The sequence below is a fragment of the Stomoxys calcitrans genome, chromosome 2 (assembly GCF_963082655.1).
Source record: "Stomoxys calcitrans chromosome 2, idStoCalc2.1, whole genome shotgun sequence".
Taxonomy (NCBI): domain Eukaryota; kingdom Metazoa; phylum Arthropoda; class Insecta; order Diptera; family Muscidae; genus Stomoxys; species Stomoxys calcitrans.
In genome coordinates this window covers 222,298,764-222,320,590 of record NC_081553.1, presented here as the reverse complement: position 1 = coordinate 222,320,590, position 21,827 = coordinate 222,298,764, and the positions used below count along the sequence as shown (strand labels likewise).

General features: G+C 32.7%; 1 protein-coding gene and 1 long non-coding RNA gene across 8 annotated transcripts in view; one reads left to right on the top strand and one right to left on the bottom strand.

Moving 5' to 3' along the window:
- Positions 1 to 21,827, top strand: part of LOC106090612 (5'-AMP-activated protein kinase subunit gamma-1) — a 295,359-nt gene that overhangs the window by 161,546 nt on the left and 111,986 nt on the right. For 6 of the 7 annotated variants that reach the window (XM_059362920.1, XM_059362921.1, XM_013256885.2 and 3 more), the window contains exon 7: positions 11,154 to 11,190. In XM_059362920.1, coding sequence (XP_059218903.1) covers positions 11,154 to 11,190 — 37 coding nt within the window. Of the gene's footprint in view, positions 1 to 10,717; positions 11,044 to 11,153; positions 11,191 to 21,827 lie in introns of all 7 variants that reach the window. The other variant, XM_059362926.1, reaches the window with a different exon arrangement.
- LOC106090642 (uncharacterized) lies at positions 13,164 to 13,792 on the bottom strand. Its single transcript, XR_001221863.2, has 2 exons — positions 13,582 to 13,792; positions 13,164 to 13,515 (listed from the first exon to the last, which is right to left on the bottom strand). It is a non-coding gene; the product is annotated as an uncharacterized LOC106090642 (long non-coding RNA).

The window sequence follows — 21,827 nt, the reverse complement described above, 5'->3', positions numbered from 1 at the left end:
CTATTGGAATCTTTTGAAGATGGTTATCTGCTTTAAGATTCTTCTTCGGCTCAAAAAAGTGTTAGATGGCTGGAAACATGCAACATTGAGGAAAAGTTCCGTAGTTTTAATAGCAAGGTTCACCTCAAGAAACCTAACAGCAAGCATTACATACAACATTTGACATATTCATTGTCTTTTTGATTTTCAAAAGCCTTAGATGACCGGAAACATGCAACATTGAGGAAAAGCTTCGTAATTCGTATAGCAAAGTTCATCCTAAGAAACCTAACAGCAAGCTGGAACAAGTATTACATACAACATTTGACATATACATTGTCTTTTCGACTTTCAAAACCCTTAGATGACCGGAAACATGCAACATTGAGGAAAATTTCCGTAATTCTTTTAGCAAAGTTCATCCTAAGAAACCTAACAGCAAGCTGGAACAAGTATTACTTACAGCGTTTGACATATTTATTGAAATTTTGTCTTTCACACAAAGCTTAAATCAAAAACGACTTCATTTTAGAATTCAGATTTATTTTTAAGAAAAAGTTTCAATGAAATGTTCAAATATCATATGCAGTACTTGTAAAGGGTGATTTTTTTGAGGTTAGGATTTTCATGCATTAGTATTTGACAGATCACGTGGGATTTCAGACATGGTGTCAAAGAAAAAGATGCTCAGTATGCTTTGACATTTCATCATGAATAGACTTACTAACGAGCAACGCTTGCAAATCATTGAATTTTATTACCAAAATCAGTCTTCGGTTCGAAATGTGTTCAAATTTTGACAAATTTTGTTCAGCGATGAGGCTCATTTCTGGTTGAATGGCTACGTAAATAAGCAAAATTGCCGCATTTGGAGTGAAGAGCAACCAGAAGCCGTTCAAGAACTGCCCATGCATCCCGAAAAATGCACTGTTTGGTGTGGTTTGTACGCTGGTGGAATCATTGGACCGTATTTTTTCAAAGATGCTGTTGGACGCAACGTTACGGTGAATGAACACATTTCGAACCGAACACTGATTTTGGTAATAAAATTCAATGATTTGCAAGCGTTGCTCGTTAGTAAGTCTATTCATGATGAAATGTCAAAGCATACTGAGCATCTTTCTCTTTGACACCATGTCTGAAATCCCACGTGATCTGTCAAATACTAATGCATGAAAATCCTAACCTCAAAAAAATCACCCTTTACCAGCATGCTGCCTTTTTAGCATATACTTTTTTATAAAGTTGAAAAAACTTTTTCTTTTTTTATAACCAATGTTGATTAAAACACAACGATTATTTCCCATTACCATAAATTTAATTTCAAAAATACATATTCACTTGCGTTTTTTAGTTGTTTTATTTATTACAGTCGTCTAAAATGTTCATTGTCCATAATCAATTAGTCGCCCCCAAGCACAAGCATGAAAATAATTTACAAGAGTCTCTTGAGTTGACTCATTTTCCTAACCAACCGTCTTTTTGGGGTATTTGGTTTTGTTTTCTATGAGCATATAAGTGTGTTGTGTGTGTGTGTGTGCAATTGGCGATAAAGTGCTCAGATTGTTATCTTTATTTAAAATATAAATTTCTTAACAAATATTTATTATCAAGGTTTTTGAAAATGAATAAATAAATATTGCGTTTTTTTTTTGCTTCATTACCGCTTCACTCCATAGTAAAAAATGAATATTACTACTTATCAGGCGCGGAGTTGAGGAGGTATTCACCCTTATCCCGTAGTCAAAGGCGAAAATCGACAGCAGCCGAAGTCGAAGGCTAATTTCACATTTCGTGGTATTCTGTAATTTATTCGCCTTCGACAGATTGATAATTGAAAAATATTGTGGTAAACAAAAAAAATTAAAAGGTAGGCTCGATAAACTTTCGACAAACAGGCGCGAATGCAATTAACTTATATATCGATCGTTTTCGTAAAATTTTAACAGTTGAATTCGACTTTTGTGATACCAAAAGTCTAAACTAATTTTCGTCTTTGACCACCACCGCATAAGTCCTTTGACATTAGCGAGATAAACCCAAGATAAATTGCGTCGAGGCGCTTCGAGGTGCTTTCGCATTTCCTCTACATTGATCCCTGTGCGGATCTTTCTCGTTCAGTTGCCCATTTTAGACTACCATCACTCTCGTTATTGCCGTGTGATGCTCTCTCATGCAGTGCCTTAATTCACAAACGAACTAGTTCAATTGACCAGATTAATTTTCTAATTTCGCCGATTTAATGTGTGTTAGTGTTGGTCAACGTTAAAATACAAAGCATACAAAAACTAGCTAATCCACCGGTTCTATAAATAAAACAGACCATTAATCGCTTTTTCCAACATGTGGATACATTTCAGAAGTCACCTTCATAAAATCAATAACAAATACAAAAACAAGTTAAAACAGTAGAGCAAATCGACGAAAGACAAGGAACGAATACAGATCACAGAAAAACTGCGCTAAGTGAACTGGTGGGCTCATGAACTAGTGACCTATATTAACTAGTGATCTAAGAAATAAGTAAACTAGTAATCTAAATAAACTATGGGAACTGATTAACTAAGTTTAGTAAATTAATGGCTGAATTAAATTATCTAGTGAACTAGATGAATTAATAAAGTAAGCAAAGTAGTGAACTAAATAAACTATTAAACTAATTAAAGTTTTGAACTAAATGAACTAGGGAACTAAATGAAATTGAAATCAAACTGAACCAAATGAACTTATGCAATACATTAACCAGCGAATTATTGATCCAAATGAACTAGTGAACTAAATAAACTAGTGAACAAAGTGAACTAGGTAGTTGAATCAGCTAGGGATCTATTGTAAATAAACTAAAAGATCTACCAAACTAAATGAAATAGTGAACTATATAACCTAGTGAACTAAATGAAGTAATGTATTAAACGAACTTGTAAACTAAATGCCTTTATTGAATTAATAGTCTAGTTGACTTAATGAACTAGAGAACAAAATTAAGTAGATAACTTACTAAACTAGTTCATTAATTGCGCTACTGCAGTAAATGCGATAGTTAACTAAATGAACTAGCTAACTTAATGAACTGAATAAAGAAGTGCACTAAATGAACTAAAAATTAAAAATGTTGACAAATCATACAACTGGAGAACTGAATAAACTATTGTACTTATTTGAAAAATGAACTGATTGTGCACTATAACAAAATGATCTAGTGTACTAATGAACTGCTGGGAGGGCGACTCCCAGACTCTTGCTGCCGAGTGTGGATGTCAATTCCGTGATTTACTCTCAAACACCTTGTATTTGTAAATAAACTATTAAACTAATTAAAGTTTTGAACTAAATGAACTAGGGAACTAAATGAAATTGAAATCAAACTGAACCAAATGAACTTATGCAATACATTAACCAGCGAATTATTGATCCAAATGAACTAGTGAACTAAATAAACTAGTGAACAAAGTGAACTAGGTAGTTGAATCAGCTAGGGATCTATTGTAAATAAACTAAAAGATCTACCAAACTAAATGAAATAGTGAACTATATAACCTAGTGAACTAAATGAAGTAATGTATTAAACGAACTTGTAAACTAAATGCCTTTATTGAATTAATAGTCTAGTTGACTTAATGAACTAGAGAACAAAATTAAGTAGATAACTTACTAAACTAGTTCATTAATTGCGCTACTGCAGTAAATGCGATAGTTAACTAAATGAACTAGCTAACTTAATGAACTGAATAAATAAGTGCACTAAATGAACTAAAAATTAAAAATGTTGGCAAATCATACAACTGGAGAACTGAATAAACTATTGTACTTATTTGAAAAATGAACTGATTGTGCACTATAACAAAATGATCTAGTGTACTAATGAACTGCTGGGAGGGCGACTCCCAGACTCTTGCTGCCGAGTGTGGATGTCAATTCCGTGATTTACTCTCAAACACCTTGTATTTGAATCCCAAAAATGGTCGGTAAATATGGTTTAGAAGGGGTGAGGTTTTTCCCCCAAATACTTGGAGCCAAAATTGGATACCAGATTCGCTTCCTATTCTCCAACACCTTTCATTTGAGTCCCATATTGTCAGCCTTATGGTCCTTATAAGGACCATAAGGCTTTGGGGGATTTTGGGCCGGTCCCTCCCCAAGATATTCCACCCAAAATATGGATACCAAATGTTGGTTTTTAGGTTACTATAAGAGCGCGCACAAAATTTCACCTCAATCTTTCACCCATAACCGAGATCGTTTTTAAAATGCGGGTAAGGGGGGAGTGTCCATCTACCTTCCAAATGTGAATGGGTTCGAATCCTGGCGACAGCAAAAATTTCAGCGATAGTTAACACTTTTCATCGGTTAACCCTTTACTCCGAAGACTGACAACATTTGTAAGGTATTGAGCAGTGTTATACATTTCTAAAAAGTGATGTTGTTGTGCGGCCCGACTATAGGACTTGGCTATTAAAGGGGGCTACTTATCTTAATTTTAATCTCCCATGAACATAAGGAAGAGAGGATACCGGGATTTGAACCCAGGCGTACGGCGTCAAAGGCAGACATGCTAACCTATGTGCCACGGTGGCCTTCTTATCATTTAGGTTCCTTGATCTTAAAACTTGGATCGAGATGTGCTCGTTGATATTACCGCTGTTCTTGGGTAATTGTGCAGCTATATAAGGCCTTTTATAAGGCCCCACGCTTATTCGCTACACACTTATTGGCCGAAGGCACTGTATTGGACTCCACATAAGTGTTTCTGTGTAAGAAGGCAAGTCGTCTAAGTGAAGAAGATAGGAAAATAAAAATTTCAATATTTGCAACAGCCTTAATTTACGCAACCACCATATCAATGAATAATCAACAAGAGGCTTTGTACAGTAAACGCAAAGGAATACAAAACTTTTTTATTTTTTTTTTTGTTAGTATTGCCTTAGGCATTAAGCCATGTCCGTCTGTCCGTCCTTATAACTCTGTGGAAGAAAATTAAATTTTTTCCATAGGATTTGCAGTATACCTACATCGTCATTTCGTTTGTTATAGCCCCATTTCATTCCTTAAGCAACTAGAGGACAAAGTTTTTCCCCATTTTCGAGTGTTCTTAAACGACCACCCTACATTTTTACCAAGTATGATCTGATTTGGTTTTGTTTTTTAAACATGATTTAAAACTTTCGTTTTATAGTAATTTTTTTACTCTGTCCTGTTTTGTTATCTCTGTCCAAAGTTTTGGGGCCGTCATCATCCAACTGATCATGTGTAAATAAAATCTCTTAATTGCTTACACACGGTCAAATTCTAATTGCTCTATAATCAAAGCAAACCACTAAAAAAAACAACCAACGATAATAAAAATCTGTGACCACAAGAAAAAAAATTGAAATAAAAAGAAAATACAACCAAATTTGCATAATGCCTAATCAAAATAAATTGAGGCCGTCATAACATTGAACATGAGTCTAAATTCTGTTTCTGAGCCAAGACCATTGTTCTATGGCATAGATGGCTTTATTAGCAATTTCATTAGGAGAGAAATTACCGTATCAATGAGCTTCCCCCAAAAAAATTTGTCAGATTTTGTGTTTCTATTTAAAAATCTATGGTTGCACCGCCTTTTTTTACAAAGAACGGAAAAAATACAAAATATTTTCACAAATTAAATTAACATTGTCCTGCTAATATTTTTTGCCAGTTAAAATTTTTTTGCCACAAAAATAGCATATCTTAAAAAAAAAAAACAAAACACCATGTTAGCCCAAATAAACACAAAAGTGTTATGACCAAGCAAAAAAAAAAAAAAAAGAAAACACATAAAAGAAATGCCAATTATCGGCTGACATAATAAATTAATAAATAAATAAATCGTCGCCAAATCATTTGCAAGTAACAAATGTCATATATGGTCAGCCCCGCCAAAGGAAAATTTACACAAATTATATCTAACGTGGGAAATTTGTTAAATTCTATTTTAAATAAATATTGCAGATATTTGAAAAAAAGAAAATACACAGAAAAATACTCATGCCCTCTCACTTCTTTTTAGCACACATGTGAAAAAAATGTTTTAAATTTGCCAGTTTCCATATACTGGCGATAACTTTTTATTTTTAAAAATGTTCTTAAGGCGCCATCTGTGGTGATCTAAGTGAGAATACAGGAAAGGCAGAATAAAAGCTTTTACATGAGAGCTTTTCACTGTAAGAGTTGCCAAATTTCATGCCTTATAAAGAGATTTGTTGAAATTTTTTAAATTTTGCCATCAAAATTTTCATATGCATGGTTTCAAAATGCCAAAACTAAATATTGGGTGGCCCATCCAGTAGTAGTGTGACAAGTTGCCAAACATAGTCTCGTACTCCTTAAACGCACTTCCGCAATAAAATTCAAAATTTTATTTCTTAGAAAATTTTGTTAAATTTATTTCATTTTTATAAAAAAATTTGTCAGAATTTTATTTTAATAAAGAATTTTGTCAAAATTTTATTTCCATAAAAAATGTTGTCAAAAGTTAATTTGTATCAAACATACAATTTTGACAAAATTTTCTATAAACATAAAATTTTGACAAAATTTTCTACAAAACATAAAATTTTGACAAAATTTGCTACAAATATTTAAAATTTTATTTTTAAAGAAAATTTTTTTTTTATAAAATTTTGTCAAAAGTTTATTTTAATAGAAAAAATTTTGCATAAAAATTAAATTTTGGCAAAATTTTCTATAAATTTTCTATTTCTATTTTCTAAAAAATTTGAGAAAATTTGCCATGAAAACAAATTTGAGAAAATTTGCCATAACAATGCCAGTTAGCGCAAAGATCATTATCTCATTACATTGGAATGTAATGTACGACCTTTTAATTCTCAAACCGAGGCCGAAACGCATTTCATTATGGCTGGTGTGTGTGTTTACATCGGACCTTCCTTTTCCTTTAGAAAAAAAAAATCGTTAATTAAGCTCATCTCAAAACAGAAAAAAGCAGCAAAAAATGAGATAATGATCTTTGCGCTAACTGGCATTGTTATGGCAAATTTTCTCAAATTTGTTTTCATGGCAAATTTTCTCAAATTTTTTAGAAAATAGAAATAGAAAATTTTGTCAAAATTTAATTTTTATGCAAAATTTTTTCTACTAAAATAAACTTTTGACAAAATTTTATAAAAAAAAATTTTTCTTTAAAAATAAAATTTTAATTATTTGTAGCAAATATTGACAAAATTTTATGTTTTGTAGAAAATTTTTTCAAAATTTTATGTTTATAGAAAATTTTGTCAAAATTGTATGTTTGATACAAATAAACTTTACTTAAATATAAACTTTTGACAAAATTTTATGTTTATAGAAAATTTTGTCAAAATTTTATGTTTATAGAAAATTTTGTCAAAATTTTTTGTTTATAGAAAATTTTGTCAAAATTTTTTGTTTATAGAAAATTTTGTTTTTTTTGTTTATAGAAAATTTTGTCAAAATTTTATGTTTATAGAAAATTTTGTCAAAATTTTATGTTTATAGAAAATTTTGTCAAAATTTTATGTTTATAGAAAATTTTGTCAAAATTTTATGTTTATAGAGAATTTTGTCAAAATTTTATGTTTATAGAAAATTTTGTCAAAATTTTATGTTTATAGAAAATTTTGTCAAAATTTTATGTTTATAGAAAATTTTGTCAAAATTTTATGTTTATAGAAAATTTTGTCAAAATTTTATGTTTATAGAGAATTTTGTCAAAATTTTATGTTTATAGAAAATTTTGTCAAAATTTTGTTTATAGAAAATTTTGTCAAAAGTTTATGTTTATAGAAAATTTTGTCAAAATTTTATTTCTATAGAAAATTTTGTTAAATTTATTTCATTTTTATAAAAAATTTTGTCAAAATTTTATAAAGAATTTTGTCAAAATTTTATTTCCATAAAAATGTTGCCAAAAGTTTATTTGTATCGAAATTTTTGTCAAATGTTTATTTTTACAGAAAATTTTAATTTTATAGAAAATTTTGTCATAATTTTATTTTTAAGGAAAATTGTTATGACCTTCTTACGCTTATAAAAAAATACTTATAAAAAATTTAGCCAAAATCTTATTTTTATAGGAAATTTTGTCAAATTTTATAAAAAAAATGGTTTATAAATTTTGTTTGTATTAAAAATTTTATTAAATTTTTTTTTTTTATAGAAAATTTTTACTTTTATGGGAAAAGTTTTGACCGATTTTCCTTTATTTTTTTTCAATATTAAATTTTATAGAAAATTTCGCCTAAATTTTTTGTATAAAAATTTTTATTAAAATAATAAAATTAAAGAATAACTTCTTTTTATGGAAAATTTTGCAAGTTTTTTTTTACACAAAATTAGCTGATCCCAGCCCGCTACGCTGCGCCTACAGATACTTGAACATACTTTTCAATGTCATATTCGAAATCAAGTTTCAAACACTTTTCATTTAAACTCCATACAGCCATGATCGGCTAATATTCCCATTTGGGGGGTTTTGGGGGATGGGGCGTCCCTCATTACTTGGACCTCATTTTTAATGTCTTAATCACAATCTATAGTCATAATCTCAAATACCTTTCGTTTATGTCCCCTATTGATATATTCGTCCAATATGCCCATTCGGGGGATTTTGGGTTGTGGTCACCCCTTAGGGGCTTGACCCAATTTTTAATATCATATTCTTAATCTACTGCTGAATATCTTTCATTTGAGTCCAATATTGCACCGATCGTTCAACTTTTGATTTTGGGCGGGGCTTTTTGGGTATGGGGAGGGTCCGCCCCCTTGCGATATCAAAAAAATATATAGCCTATTGCTCCTTCCAGACCAACCAACATAGGCTGTGGAAATTTCTAGAAAATCGATTCAGCTATTTTCGAGTCCATACAAGCAAACACAAAACATTTTAAATATATATATTCGGTTTGGGGGGAGTTTTTGGGGTGGTCGTCCTTCAAACTCTTGGCCGCAAAAGTTGATATCAGATTTGTTTTCTACTCGAAAATACCTTTTATTGGAGTACCATATTGAGTTGATTAGTGTATGTATAATTTTGAACGGGTGGTACGATTTCCCCAGGTGCCATATCCAAATTTTCGTTTTATCCTCCACCATAGGATGGGGGTATACATACTTTGTTACTCCGTTTGTAACATCGAAATATTGATCCAACACCGAACAAAGTATACATATTATTGATATCGGTTCATGTTGTGGTATAGCTGCCATATAAACCGATCTTGGATCTTGATTTCTTTTCCCTCCAGAGGGCGTAATTCTTATACGATTTGGCTGAACAACTGTGTCAATTATGGTCTTAATCAGTTCATAGCCTGATCCCATATAAACCGATTTCCCTATTATAATTCTTGAGTTTCTAGGGGGCGCAATTTGTAATCCGATACCTTCAACATACGTGCCAAATATGGTCTGAATCGGTTCATAAACTAATATCGCTCCCATATAAACCTATCTTCCGGATTTAACTTCTTATCCGATTTGGCTAAAATTTTGCACAATGACATCTAAAATGGCCTTAAACATCCCAACCGGGTATGGTCCGACTGGGACCATAACATGATATAGCTCTAATAGCATAGCAATTCTTATCCATTATCCTTTGTTTACCTAAAAAGGGATACCGGGCAAAGAACTTGACTTGGCCCGATCAAACTTGGCTTTAACTTGTTTTTAGCTTAAAATTAGGTTGCAAAAAAAAAAATTCGCTGAAATCGCCCCAACCATCTCTGAGAACTTGCGTTTTTTTTTAATTAGGTAAAGGTGAGAGTCCTTCCCCCCTTCAGATATAAAAAACTGAAGATCCTTTTTTTCACCACAGGAATTGAAATTCGGTTCAACGGGTTTTGAGTCTATACGGACGACATAAACAAACAAGCAAACCAATAGACACAAGTCGATATTTTTTCCCAAGTTAATTTGTATAGAAAATTTTGAAAAAATATTCTTTATATAAAATTTTGATTTTTTTATAAAATTTTGATAGAAAATTTAATCTTTTTTATAAAATTTTGAAAAAAAAATGTATAGAAAATTTAAAAATTTTTTTTTTAAGTTTACTTTTATCAAAATATTTTTTAAAAATCTTGTCAAAATTTAATTATTGCAGAAAATGTTGTTAAAACATGTTTTATAAAATATTTTGTTAAAATTTTAATTTATAGCAATGTTTTAAAAAAAGTTTTCTTGATTTTTTTTTAGAAAATATAAAAATTATATTTTTTTAATCTTTTTAAACTTCTATGTTTATAGAAAGTTTGATCAAATTTTATTTTTATGGAAGTTTTTGTCAAACATTATTAAAAAATTTTGTCACATTTAATTTGTAAAGAAAATTTTGTCAACATTTAATTTTTAAAGAAATTTTGTCAAAATTAAATATTTAATCACATTTTTGTACATATTATAGAATCAATGAAAATTAATTTTTTTAATGAAGATATAAAATCTTATTTTTCAAAAATTCTTCAAATTTTTAATTTTATCGAAAATTTGAATGATTTTTTAAATTTGGAATATCAAAATTCAAATCACTTCCCACAGGAGATTCTGCTTACACCTATTATCTAGAATTAATTCCTAAACATCTGGCAACACTCCTAAATAAAAGCTCATGTTTTGGTTTACAAAAGAAATATTTGCCCACTACATTCACTAGGAGAAAAACAGAGAAAGAGAGAGAGAGAAAGCTTTAACATTTAAAAGTTCGTATAACTTAACAGTAATGTTTTCATTACAGTGAGCACAAAATGTAAATGTACAAATTTAAGGCGAAAGAAAAAATTGCATTAATGACAACATAGGCTGTGTTAAAATACAAAAAAGTACAAAATACTTTAAATCAAAAAGAAAAACAAATAACCAAAAAACATTAGCAAATAAATCAATTTAACAAGGGGTAAAAAAATGTCTGCCGTCAAACGTTGGATTTACCGACATGCCCATTCGCATGCGGCATCCTCTTCAACACCCTCATCACCACAAACAAAAAATCAGCGTGGGCGCAGTCAATCTTTGGATGTTCAGGCACTGGAAAGAAGTGGCATAAGAACCCTGATGCAAAATGTAATATTATCTTTACTTTTTTTTCAATAAAACCAATATCATAGCCCTACTAAACAATAACATACCATTACATATCATTTATTTATTTTTGTTTTTTTATGTCTTTACAGCGTGTGGCGGCGCACCAGCAGCAATTGGCAGTACAAAGTAAGTAAAGTTATTTTTCTTATTTACATATTTTTATTGTTTTTTTTTTCTACAAATAAAAAGCAAGTACCAAGTGTTAACAAAGCAATTTATTGTTGTCATACATTTGTATATATTTATTTATTAATACATTTTTTTATTGACTACCAACCAATCAAATAAGCTTTGACTTTGGAAACAGTTGTCTCTTACAGCCTTCTGATGTCTAAACCGCAGCCTGCAAATATTTTTAAATGCTGTCATATACAGCTCACCCTTAATTGTAAACATTTGCTAAAATTATAATAATGTTTAAATATGAAAACAACGGGTAATTGGAACCTAATGTTTGTTCATTAACTATTAGGGTTTATTTTAATGCAAGGATAATAAAACAAGAGATTTTAAATCAATAGTTATGTACTTCAAAGATTTTAAGGGAAATTTTACTTTTGAAAAACTATCTTTCAGGTTTGATTTTTATAACAAAATTATGTTGATAGAGAAATTTGACAAAATTTTACTTTTATAAAATTTTCTTTCAAATTTTTGTTTTTATAGAAAATTTAATTTTTATAAAAAAAATTGTCAAAATTAAATTTTTATAGAAAATTTTGTTAAAATGTAATGTTTATAGAAAATTTTGTCAAAATTTTATGTTTATAGAAATTTTTTGTCAAAATTTTAAGTTTATAAAAAATTTGGTCAGAATTTTATTTCTATAGAAACCATGGTTAAAATTTTATGTTTTAGAAAATTTTGTCAAAATTATATGTTTATAGAAAATTTTGTCAAAATTTTATGTTTAAAGAAAATTTTGTCAAAATTTTATGTTTATAGAAAATTTTGTCAAATTTTATGTTTACAGAAAATTTTGTTAAATTTTATGTTTACAGAAAATTTTGTTAAATTTTATGTTTACAGAAAATTTTATAAAATTTTATAAAATTTTATGTTTACAGAAAATTTTGTGCTTATAGAAAATTTGTGCTCAGAGAAAATTTTATTAAAATTTAAAATGACTTATTTTGTTTGTTTTGCTGATATTTGATTATTTTGGATGTGTCAGAGCTGCCAACGTTTAAAGTAAAAACCATTTAGCGGGAAGAGCGTTTTATCAATAACTCTAGATCAAAAAGAATATAAAGGGGGTCTAAATCGCATTCACGAGGATATGGTAGCCGAAGCTGTAACTGCTATTGAGTAAATACTGTTCTTGGAGATCATATTGCCATACTTTTAGTAACAAACGAAAAAAAAAAATAAATTGCATCTATACTTCTGCCATGTAGTGTTAATTATCATTTCTATTCAGACAGTCGGCACTCAATCATCCGAAAAACTGTTTAAAATTTATTTATTTGCTTTGATCACGAGAATTGAAGAAGACAAAAACCTTTTACGTTTATTTTTTTTTTTTTTGCAAATCAATGAAGGCGAATAATTAAATCATCAAAAATACTTTGAATGTTTGAGTTTCTAAAAAGCTTTTCTCGGTAATGTATAAGTGTACCATTTTTTTTTTTAATTGTAAGGCCTGCGCCCATAAGGAATCTACAATTTATCGATTTGCTTCGAAATATTGTGGAGAAGTGATACAAATATTCTAAAACTAATCAAATCTTGAGTGTTTATAATATTCCTTAAAAATTTTCAACTTAACTTCAACTTAGGATGTTTTTAGTTAAATGACAGCTTCATAGTTATCAATCTTTGATTTTCCTATACAACAATATGACGAATAAAATATAAATCTGCTGTCTTTTGAAAACACTTTTCTTTAAATACCTTAAAAGCTATTTGCCAACTTAATAATTTCGATTTTTTTTATTTATAATATATAAGTTTAGTGCCAAAAAATACAAGTACCTGCATATTGTTTGAAATACTTGCTACGCAAACCAAAAATTTATGACTACAATAAAATAAAAATTTATCTCAGGTTGTTTTTGATTTTTATTTTTCCTCATCCTAGGTTAACAAAAGCAATTGAATTTTATTGCTGAGTTCTTTATTTTAATGATCTTCAACAAAATTTTCCATTTTTGTTTAAATATTCCACGGTATTTTCGGTTTTAGTTATACACATCCCTTTGAAACGCATTGTCACACAACGCTGAGCATTACGTTACGTAACACTAATCATCGTCACTTTTTTGTCACAAAGCTTACTGTTAATGCATTTCAACTGTCACATTCATAACACACGCAACAACAATATCAGCCTGCTTTGACATGTAACACTTGTGTTGGTGTACCAATGCATTCTTCTCGCTATTTATAATACTCGTGACATTTTTGGCGCCTTCATACAAATCAAGATGATGATGATGTTGATGTCTATGGCTGTGGCAATGTTTCCATTTGGCCATTAATGATACACTAGTTGCCAGTTTTATAAAATCGCCTTACCCTTTCCCGCATTCGAATGATGACTTTCGCTATCTTTACTTTCTTTCTCTTCCTTTGCTCCTTATTTGTGTTTTTGACATTACCTCACTCACTCTCTCTCTCCTAATACGTTTCTCCTCTTCCCTTGATATCCAGGAACATTTGTAAACTACTAACCTTGTGCTGACCTTGAAATGGAACAAATATTGCGCATCAAAAAATAAGGCAGAAGCAACACCAACAACAGGAATATATCGCAACACAACAAACCACCATACAAAAAAAATTCACCAAACAATGAATGCATTTTACTGCGAATATTGAGTGGTGCTTGTGATTGAGGCTGTTTTTTGGTGTTGTTGGTGTTTCTTCGTCAAAATGGTTATGCGTTAATGCTGCCAATGTGGTTGTTGTTTTTTTTTTCCTTCGTTAAACAGACTCGTGTTTTTTTCGAAATGGGTTGGTTTGCAGTCTGCTGTCATCGTGGGCAAGAAATGCGATTGTTTGTTTATGTTCTTGCTTTTTTGGCAAAAAATATGAAGGGGGTGTATTCGTTGTGTTTCGATAAAATGCATTGCTTTGTTTTTTTGTTTTCTTTTTGAATTTACATTTTTTTGTTATTAATTTGGCTGTTAAACGTTCGCTGCTGCTAGTCAGCGTTTATTAAATATATACGATAGCAGGCAGCATTTTTTGGGTAATTTTTGATTTTTTATACCCTCCACCATAGGATGGTGATAAACTAATTTCGTCATTCTGTTTGTAACACCTCGAAATATGCGTCTGACATCCCATAAACTATATATATTCTTGATCGTCATGTCATTTTAAGTCGATCTAGCCATGTCCGTCCGTCCGTCTGTCTGTCGAAAGCACGCTAACTTTCAAAGGAGTAAAGCTGGCCGCTTGAAATTTTGCACAAATACGTTTTATTAGTGTAGGTCGGTTGGGATTGTAAATGGGCCGAATCGGTCCATGTTTTGATATAACTGCCATATAAACCGATCCTGCGTCTTGACTTCTGGAGCCTCTATAGGGCGCAATTATCGTCCGATTTGACTGAAATTTTGCACGTGGTGTTTTGGTATCACTTCAAACAACTGTGTTAAGTATGATACAAATCGGTTCATAATCAGTTATAGCTGCGATATAAACCGATCTTGGGTTTTGACATCTTGAGCCCATAGAGCGCGCAATTCTCATCCGATTTGGAAGAAATTTTGTACAAAGGCTTTTCTCATGACCTTCAACATACATTTCTAATATGGTCTGAATCGATCAATAGCTTGATACAGCTCTCATATAAACAAATTTCCCGATTTTGCTTCTTGGGCCCCTACAAGGCGCAATTCTTATCCGATTGAACTGAAATATTACACAATGACTTCTACAATGCATTCATTCATTTATGGTCCGAATCGGAATATAATTTGATATAGCTCCAATAGCACACCAGTTCATATCCACTATTCTTTGTTCGCCTAAAAAGAAATACTGCGCATAGAACTCGACAAATGCGATCCATGGTGGAGGGTATATAAGATTCGGCCCGGCCGAACTTAGCACGCTCTTACTTTTTTTAAGATTCTTTTAAATTTTAAAACGTGTGCATATTTTTTTAAACAGGACAGAGTGGTTGACGGGTTCTTATGGGGTGTCTCTTAAGTTGGTTATTGGAATATTACTTACAAATACTATGTGCAGAATAAGTTCCCAGTAGTCAAGGCCACTAGTTCCAAACCGATTTAATCACTAGTTCCCAAGTAATCAGGACTAATTACACTTACAAAATTGTTAATCGGGACAAATTACACTTTTGTTTACTTTAAGTGTAAACAACTAGTGAATTTAGGCAAGTACATCTGCTAAGTCCAATAAACTAGTTCCGTAATCAATATATTTTGACATTTGTCAATGCTTGCACTCGGTTTTTTCTCTGTCACTCTTTCTCCTTAACAATTTTGTAAGTTTTATCAGTGGTCGACGAGGAGATTTGAGATTTTCAATAAGAAATGGGTGCACAGAAAATTGCAACGAATTTTCTAAAATTAGTTGAAAGAAAAACAGCCGACCGAGGGACTCGAACCTGGGTTTGCGAATCTATTAGTGGCATGTGAATTTTTGATGGTGCAAAAAGTTAGGTACTGCACTAGAAAGTTAGGTACTGCACTAGAGTCGGTCCAAAGAATCTAGCCGCGGTAACAAGGTGGTCATTGGCGTCAATAACTTTTCTTGTCATATCGAGCATCATAGGCACTCAGTTTTTGTGCAAGACCCGGTGCCTCCCGGCCTACCCCTGAGACTCTCCGTTCGATACCGTTGATTATCCGCAACTGCCGTTGCAGCTACTTTGTATGGAGCATTCCACTATCCGCAACCTGGGACGCTCCCGGTAGCTCGCAGCTAAGCTTCTTGTGACAGCAACGAAGATCGGACCTCATTGTTCCAGCCTGTTAGGCGCTCACTGCTAATGCCGAGAAATGTTTTTGTAATCGTATGTTGTGCCTAGTTTACGTTAAATATCCAACTCAAAGAATTCTGCAACTTTGGTGAGATGCAATTTTGCCCATGAACATTCCATTGAGGAACAGCGGGAGTTGTCTTATGACATGCCTCTTTTTCTATCCATAGGTAATTCATCATTTATGTCAAAATTATCAATTTACATACGATTCATCATTTTTGCAATCAAACTCAGGATGCACTAATAAGGTGAGGTCATGCGAACAGCTGAGTACAATTTTTTTTGTTTTGATTTTGCAGTAAATCTAAATTTCAAAGGCTTGATAGCAAAGTTGTGATTTTTTCTTAAATAATAAAAATATGTTCTATTTGATCCGATATGCCTCACATAATCAAAAAAAAAAAAACAGCGTAAAAATGAAGAAAATAAAATATGATACTAAGTTTATTTTTAAAACCATCTTGACATATCAATTTACGGCATTTGCCACTCAAGATAGTTTCGTTGGGGGTAGATTTTTGTTCTTGTGCTAATGAATCTACCTCTTAATTGTACCACGTATTACACTTGTTATGTTATTTTTGTAACCTAACCTAAAAATGTAAACAGTTGATTTTTCAAAGCGACCAAAGATTTTAGGTATTACACAAGATGGTCAAACTACTTGGTCTTCTGCATTCGTTCAACTAGTATGCATCTAATCTGTGTCACTTTTACGATATTAGGAAGACCAAGCCAAACTTAAATTTGTGAAAAAGCTAGTTAAATCATAGTTGTGAAAAAAATTTAATTTAGCGTTGCTTTCACCAGACTGACAACAAAAAAAACTGATTACTTTATGTTTTTATCAGAAGAAATAGAGCACGCTCTAATCGAAAAAATAAACGTATTATTTTGAAATGTTATTGTCATATGTTCATTTCATTCGTATACATATAGCCAGATATGGCCTTTAATAGGGAAATTTACACAGCTGATTACCTAAAGTAAATACCAACCCTGAAATTTGTTTTCTGATGATATCACCGGTATTTGAACCCAGGCGTTCAGCGTCAAAAGAGGATATGCATGGCATGCGGGATTCATTAAATACGATTGTGGAAAGCCTTCACCCAACATTTATTTTTCAATTTTTGCTAGTACTCGCCATTGAGGATGCCAACTTTTTTATATATTTTCTTTGCTTCTGATTTTCAATTGGCACATTTTGACATCCTCAATGTTAATGGGGTCTTTCCACTTTCTCTTTTCGGCATGTGACGTAACCTTCTTTTAATGCAGCCTGGGTGAAGTGATATGGATGTAAGTCGAGTAGGATTGACTGGGAAGATTAAAAATTTGTCACTCGACTCGTTGGCAATCCAAGTCAGCTATTTTCCTCCAAAAAATCAGCAGATTTCGATAAATCGGAAGAAGAATAGCGGACGTGTGATCTCTCGTTACAATCGTAAACACTCGTATACAGTTAGATCAATATCAAAGCAATAAAATTAAAGGCGGCTGTATCTGCCGTAAAGTAGTTTAACTAAAACTGCTCTGGTTTGTGTAGAGAGATTTACTTTATTGATGTGTGTTGGTCCTCTAGAACGATATTAATTTGATAGTTTTTTACCGCTTCCCTAACGATATCCCCATAAATGCTGTTTAAACCTATCTGATGCGCTGCTTAATCTATTTTTTGTATTGCTGACCCTCTGGTTCGAGAACATGAAGATTCAACTTGAAGTCTCTGGGCGGTGTTCGTTACCCATCAGAAGGGTTGAATGGCTGCTGCGAAAACCGACCAGATGAAACTGCTTGGACAATAGGATTTTTGTTCTCTGACGAAGTTGGTCAATATTAAAACTGAGGATACGGCCAGCTGCAGTACGTAGCATTGGGTCAGGTCTGGATCTACAGTTGCATATGCGGTGGACCTATAAAGGCTGTAAAATAGGACAACATTTTGGATTAGTTGATGGTTGAAATCGTTACGCCATCGTTTTCTACATTCAGCGGTCAATTCACTTCAGATGCCATGTAGGGAACAATGTTGCCAAATATTAGGTGGAAAATATACGTCAATTTCTTGCAGTGAAATAAGCGGTAAACCATCGCATAGGTCATAAATGTGGAGGTCTATATAATGATCCTACGATCATCCATATATGATGATGAAAAAAGAGGGAAACAGTGTCAGAGGAATAAACCCACCTTGGAAAACTCCACATCTTATCCCTGAATTCTCTATACTGGTGACTATACAAATAATTCGCGATCCAATGTTTCAGTCTTGGTTGACGCGACGTCTTGACAAAGTCCTCAAAAAGCGTGTCGTTGTTGTAGCTATAAATTCGCTAGCATTGGTGCTGGTTCGATCTTGATACGTATATCCGACTTCAGTGGAGATGGATAGCTGACAGTATCAAACGCCTTTGAAAGGTCCGAAGCCTCAAGAACTATGTCATGACTCGTTTCGACTCGACGAATTTCGAGGGGAGTAGCGTAATAGCTACTTGTGAGTGTAGGGATGTCTTCAAAATCCTTGCATAAAATTGTTGAAATAGGCTCATCCCAATGACATACGGCTGGGTGGAATTGAAAAACTCCCTGTTTCAAGCTACAGCGCTTCGAGTTTCACATAGGACTGTCGAGCGCACCCATAATTCGCAACCCAATGTCTCAATTGAAGACTGAAAATGTCGGCAATATTCTCAAAAAGCGTGTCATTGGTTTCGATAGGTCGAAGACCGAGCACTTCATAGACCATAGTTTAATTTGTCTTAGACCTCACCAAATATGTATGCATATGTCGTGTGAAGCATTCGTTGTGCAATGCAATTTATGAAATTCTTACTGATGCTTAATATTTGAAAATTCTCCACCAAAGATCGAGAGGTTTAGTGCCAGCATCTTAGCTAATGGCGTGGGAAGTGAGGTCGATCTACACGATTCTCCCTTACTCCAATACTTTTCACGTTTCAATAACTGAATATTTCTTCCAGGCATTGGTAAACGATAAGAATATTCAGATATAGGTAGAGTACCCTGGTCAGATATTCAACTCATGGCACATCCAAATTCTTCAGCATCAATGTAGAAATTGGAGTCCCAGCGCCTTTATGCTACGGATAAACTTTCTCCATAGAAAATAGTGATTGTTGCTCTCGAATACGACAAATGGACATTCTTCACGTTTTATCACTTTTGGAATACTCAATAATTTAACAGATAAACAAACTGACACACTTTTTTTCAATCAATCACTAAAATATCTGTCACTTCTATATCAGTCACTTGGATTCACTGACTAAGGTTAAGCCAAGCGATCAGACGATATACAAATTTTGTCCGTATTTAGCATTGAGGATGTCAACTTATTCTCTCTTTACGTTCGTTCTCTGTTTACGTTTCTCCTAATTGAGGACACTTTCAATCGGCAGATTTGACATCCTTAATGATGTTCATGGGGCCTATCCACTTTATGTTTTCGCAAGTGACCTAACCTATTAGTGAATCCTGATAAGTCACTGCGGTCTTATTATTCCTTTTAACGCTGGCTCTCCTTTTTTGATGTATCCTGCTTGTTGATAAGTACAATATTCAAGGGTACCTTTTCACTTTGCGTTGTAGGTAATAGACTTTACCTTCTTTAAATACACCTTGTGATATACGCAATAAAATAACTGCATATAAAATTTACACTTCATCATATGAAAAAGAAGGCCAAAGAAAAAAATTTAACACCTTGAATTTTTTTGCTTTGTGGCCAATTCATATTAATTTTACACTTCATGTCTCATTTCTTGCGCGTGTACCTTAAAAAGCATTAACCTCAGTCACATGCGTTTAAACTGTTGGACTTTGTCATGAAGATTCATTCGAATTGGATTTTTTGTAAAATGTTTTTTTTTTTTATAATTTCCAAGGTGCATAGGAAATTTGCATTATTTTGGATTGTCTGCAAATCATTCTCATCAGCCAGCCTGCACAATATATTAAATGTATTGGGGTTAAATTGTTGCACCTTGCTGTTGAATTGACGTCACCTAGCGTAATGTGATAACAGATTACCGAACCTAATGCGCAAAAAAAAAATAGATTGTTTGATGGGCCGTTTGACACGGTAATCTATTTCAAATTAAACTGACAGAACAAAAATTGGAGCGATTGCAAAATTTTTGCCGGTTGTAGTCGACATCTGTGGTAAATAAATAAATTCTTAGGCAACCTTGGAACGTTTTAACAAATTGTGGAACTAAATATAAATAAATAGATTGGAAGATTTAAGAAAATGGATTATTAAGAAACTGTAATTAGTTCTCCTTTGACAAGAAATACAAAATAACTTAAAATGTTTGTCGCTCCTTAATTAAATCTTGAATCTGAAGGTAAAAGGTAAAATTGTGCACTCCTTAGGTTCGGTTAGATTGACATGAGGCTGTGGATATAAATCCGCCACTCCTGAACTGGGAAAAAAACTTAGTTTGCTTGAATGAACTCTTCTATGCAGACTGATGGCAATTTTTTTTTCACTCATGCCAAAATAAAGATGGTAGCTTAGCTTGCTTGCAACAAAAACTGGTAAGGCTCTATGAAGATTTTTCTTTTCGGAATTTTTATGTTCATAACATCTAACCGGAGAAACGAAGTTCTGAATAAGTATCCAGTGCAGGCTTATGTAGTTCATCTTCCTCCACGTAAGCTATGTTATGTTTTCCACAATCTTACCTTACTTTACTTTAATTCGGTACGACAGAGCAGTTGTAATATATCCGAACTCAGAATAAATTTCCTTCTCGATCTTTTGCACTTCTTCGCTGGAGTCTTTTCATTCATTTTCACAACATGGCCTAGCCAAGGCTATCGTTGTATTTTAATACTTTTTACTATGCTACTATGTCGTCTTATAGCGCGTGGTTCATATGACGAATCTTTCTCTCTTTCTAGGCGAGCAGCATGAGTTGTCTTGTGAGAAGTGCGATATTCCTATTTATAAATTCATTTCGTATAATCTGCTCCAGCAGAATATTAAAGATATTACACGAAAAGCTTTCTCTGTCTGAAACCTCGTTTGGTATTGAACGGTTCGGAGAGGTTCCTGTTACTGAGAATCGTATATTAGCACGCGTCGTCCTGCAAAATCGTAAAAATTTTGCAGGGATACCAAACTCTGACATGGCTGGGAATACTCTTGAAGTATAAGGCTATCGAAGGCGGAGTTATAGTCGACGAAAAGATGGTATGTGTCGATTTGTCCTTCTCGGCTTTTTTCGAGGATTCTTACAGTGTAAATATTAGACCGGATATGTCGGATTTACCTGGTCTTATACCGAACTGAAAGGGTTCAATTATTTCGTTGACTTTATTGACTTTAATATTTCACACAGTTCGCTCGATAGTATCTTGTATGTGAGGTGATGGAGACTTATTCCTCTGTAGTTGGTACATACTTTGTTTTCTTTCTTATAATATACTGAAGTTCCATTCATAGGGTATGAGTTCTTCTAGCCAGATCGCGCAGACAAACTGATGCATACGCCTTATCAGCGTATCACCTCCTGTCTTAAATAGTTCAGTTGGCACCCATCGGCTCCTGCTGCCTTGTTGTTTTTTAGTCCGGTCTCCGCTATATGTAGTATAGTCAATTCCATAATCAGACGTTGGTTCGGCGGTATCCTCTTCGGCACCACTGTCGGATATTAGCAGCTAGGTAAAATGTTCTTTCCATATCCTAAGCACAATATCTGTATCTGTTACCAGATTTCGTTTGTTACTTCTGCAGGAGGATAATGTCTGTACCACGCGTAAACGTGGCGAGAAT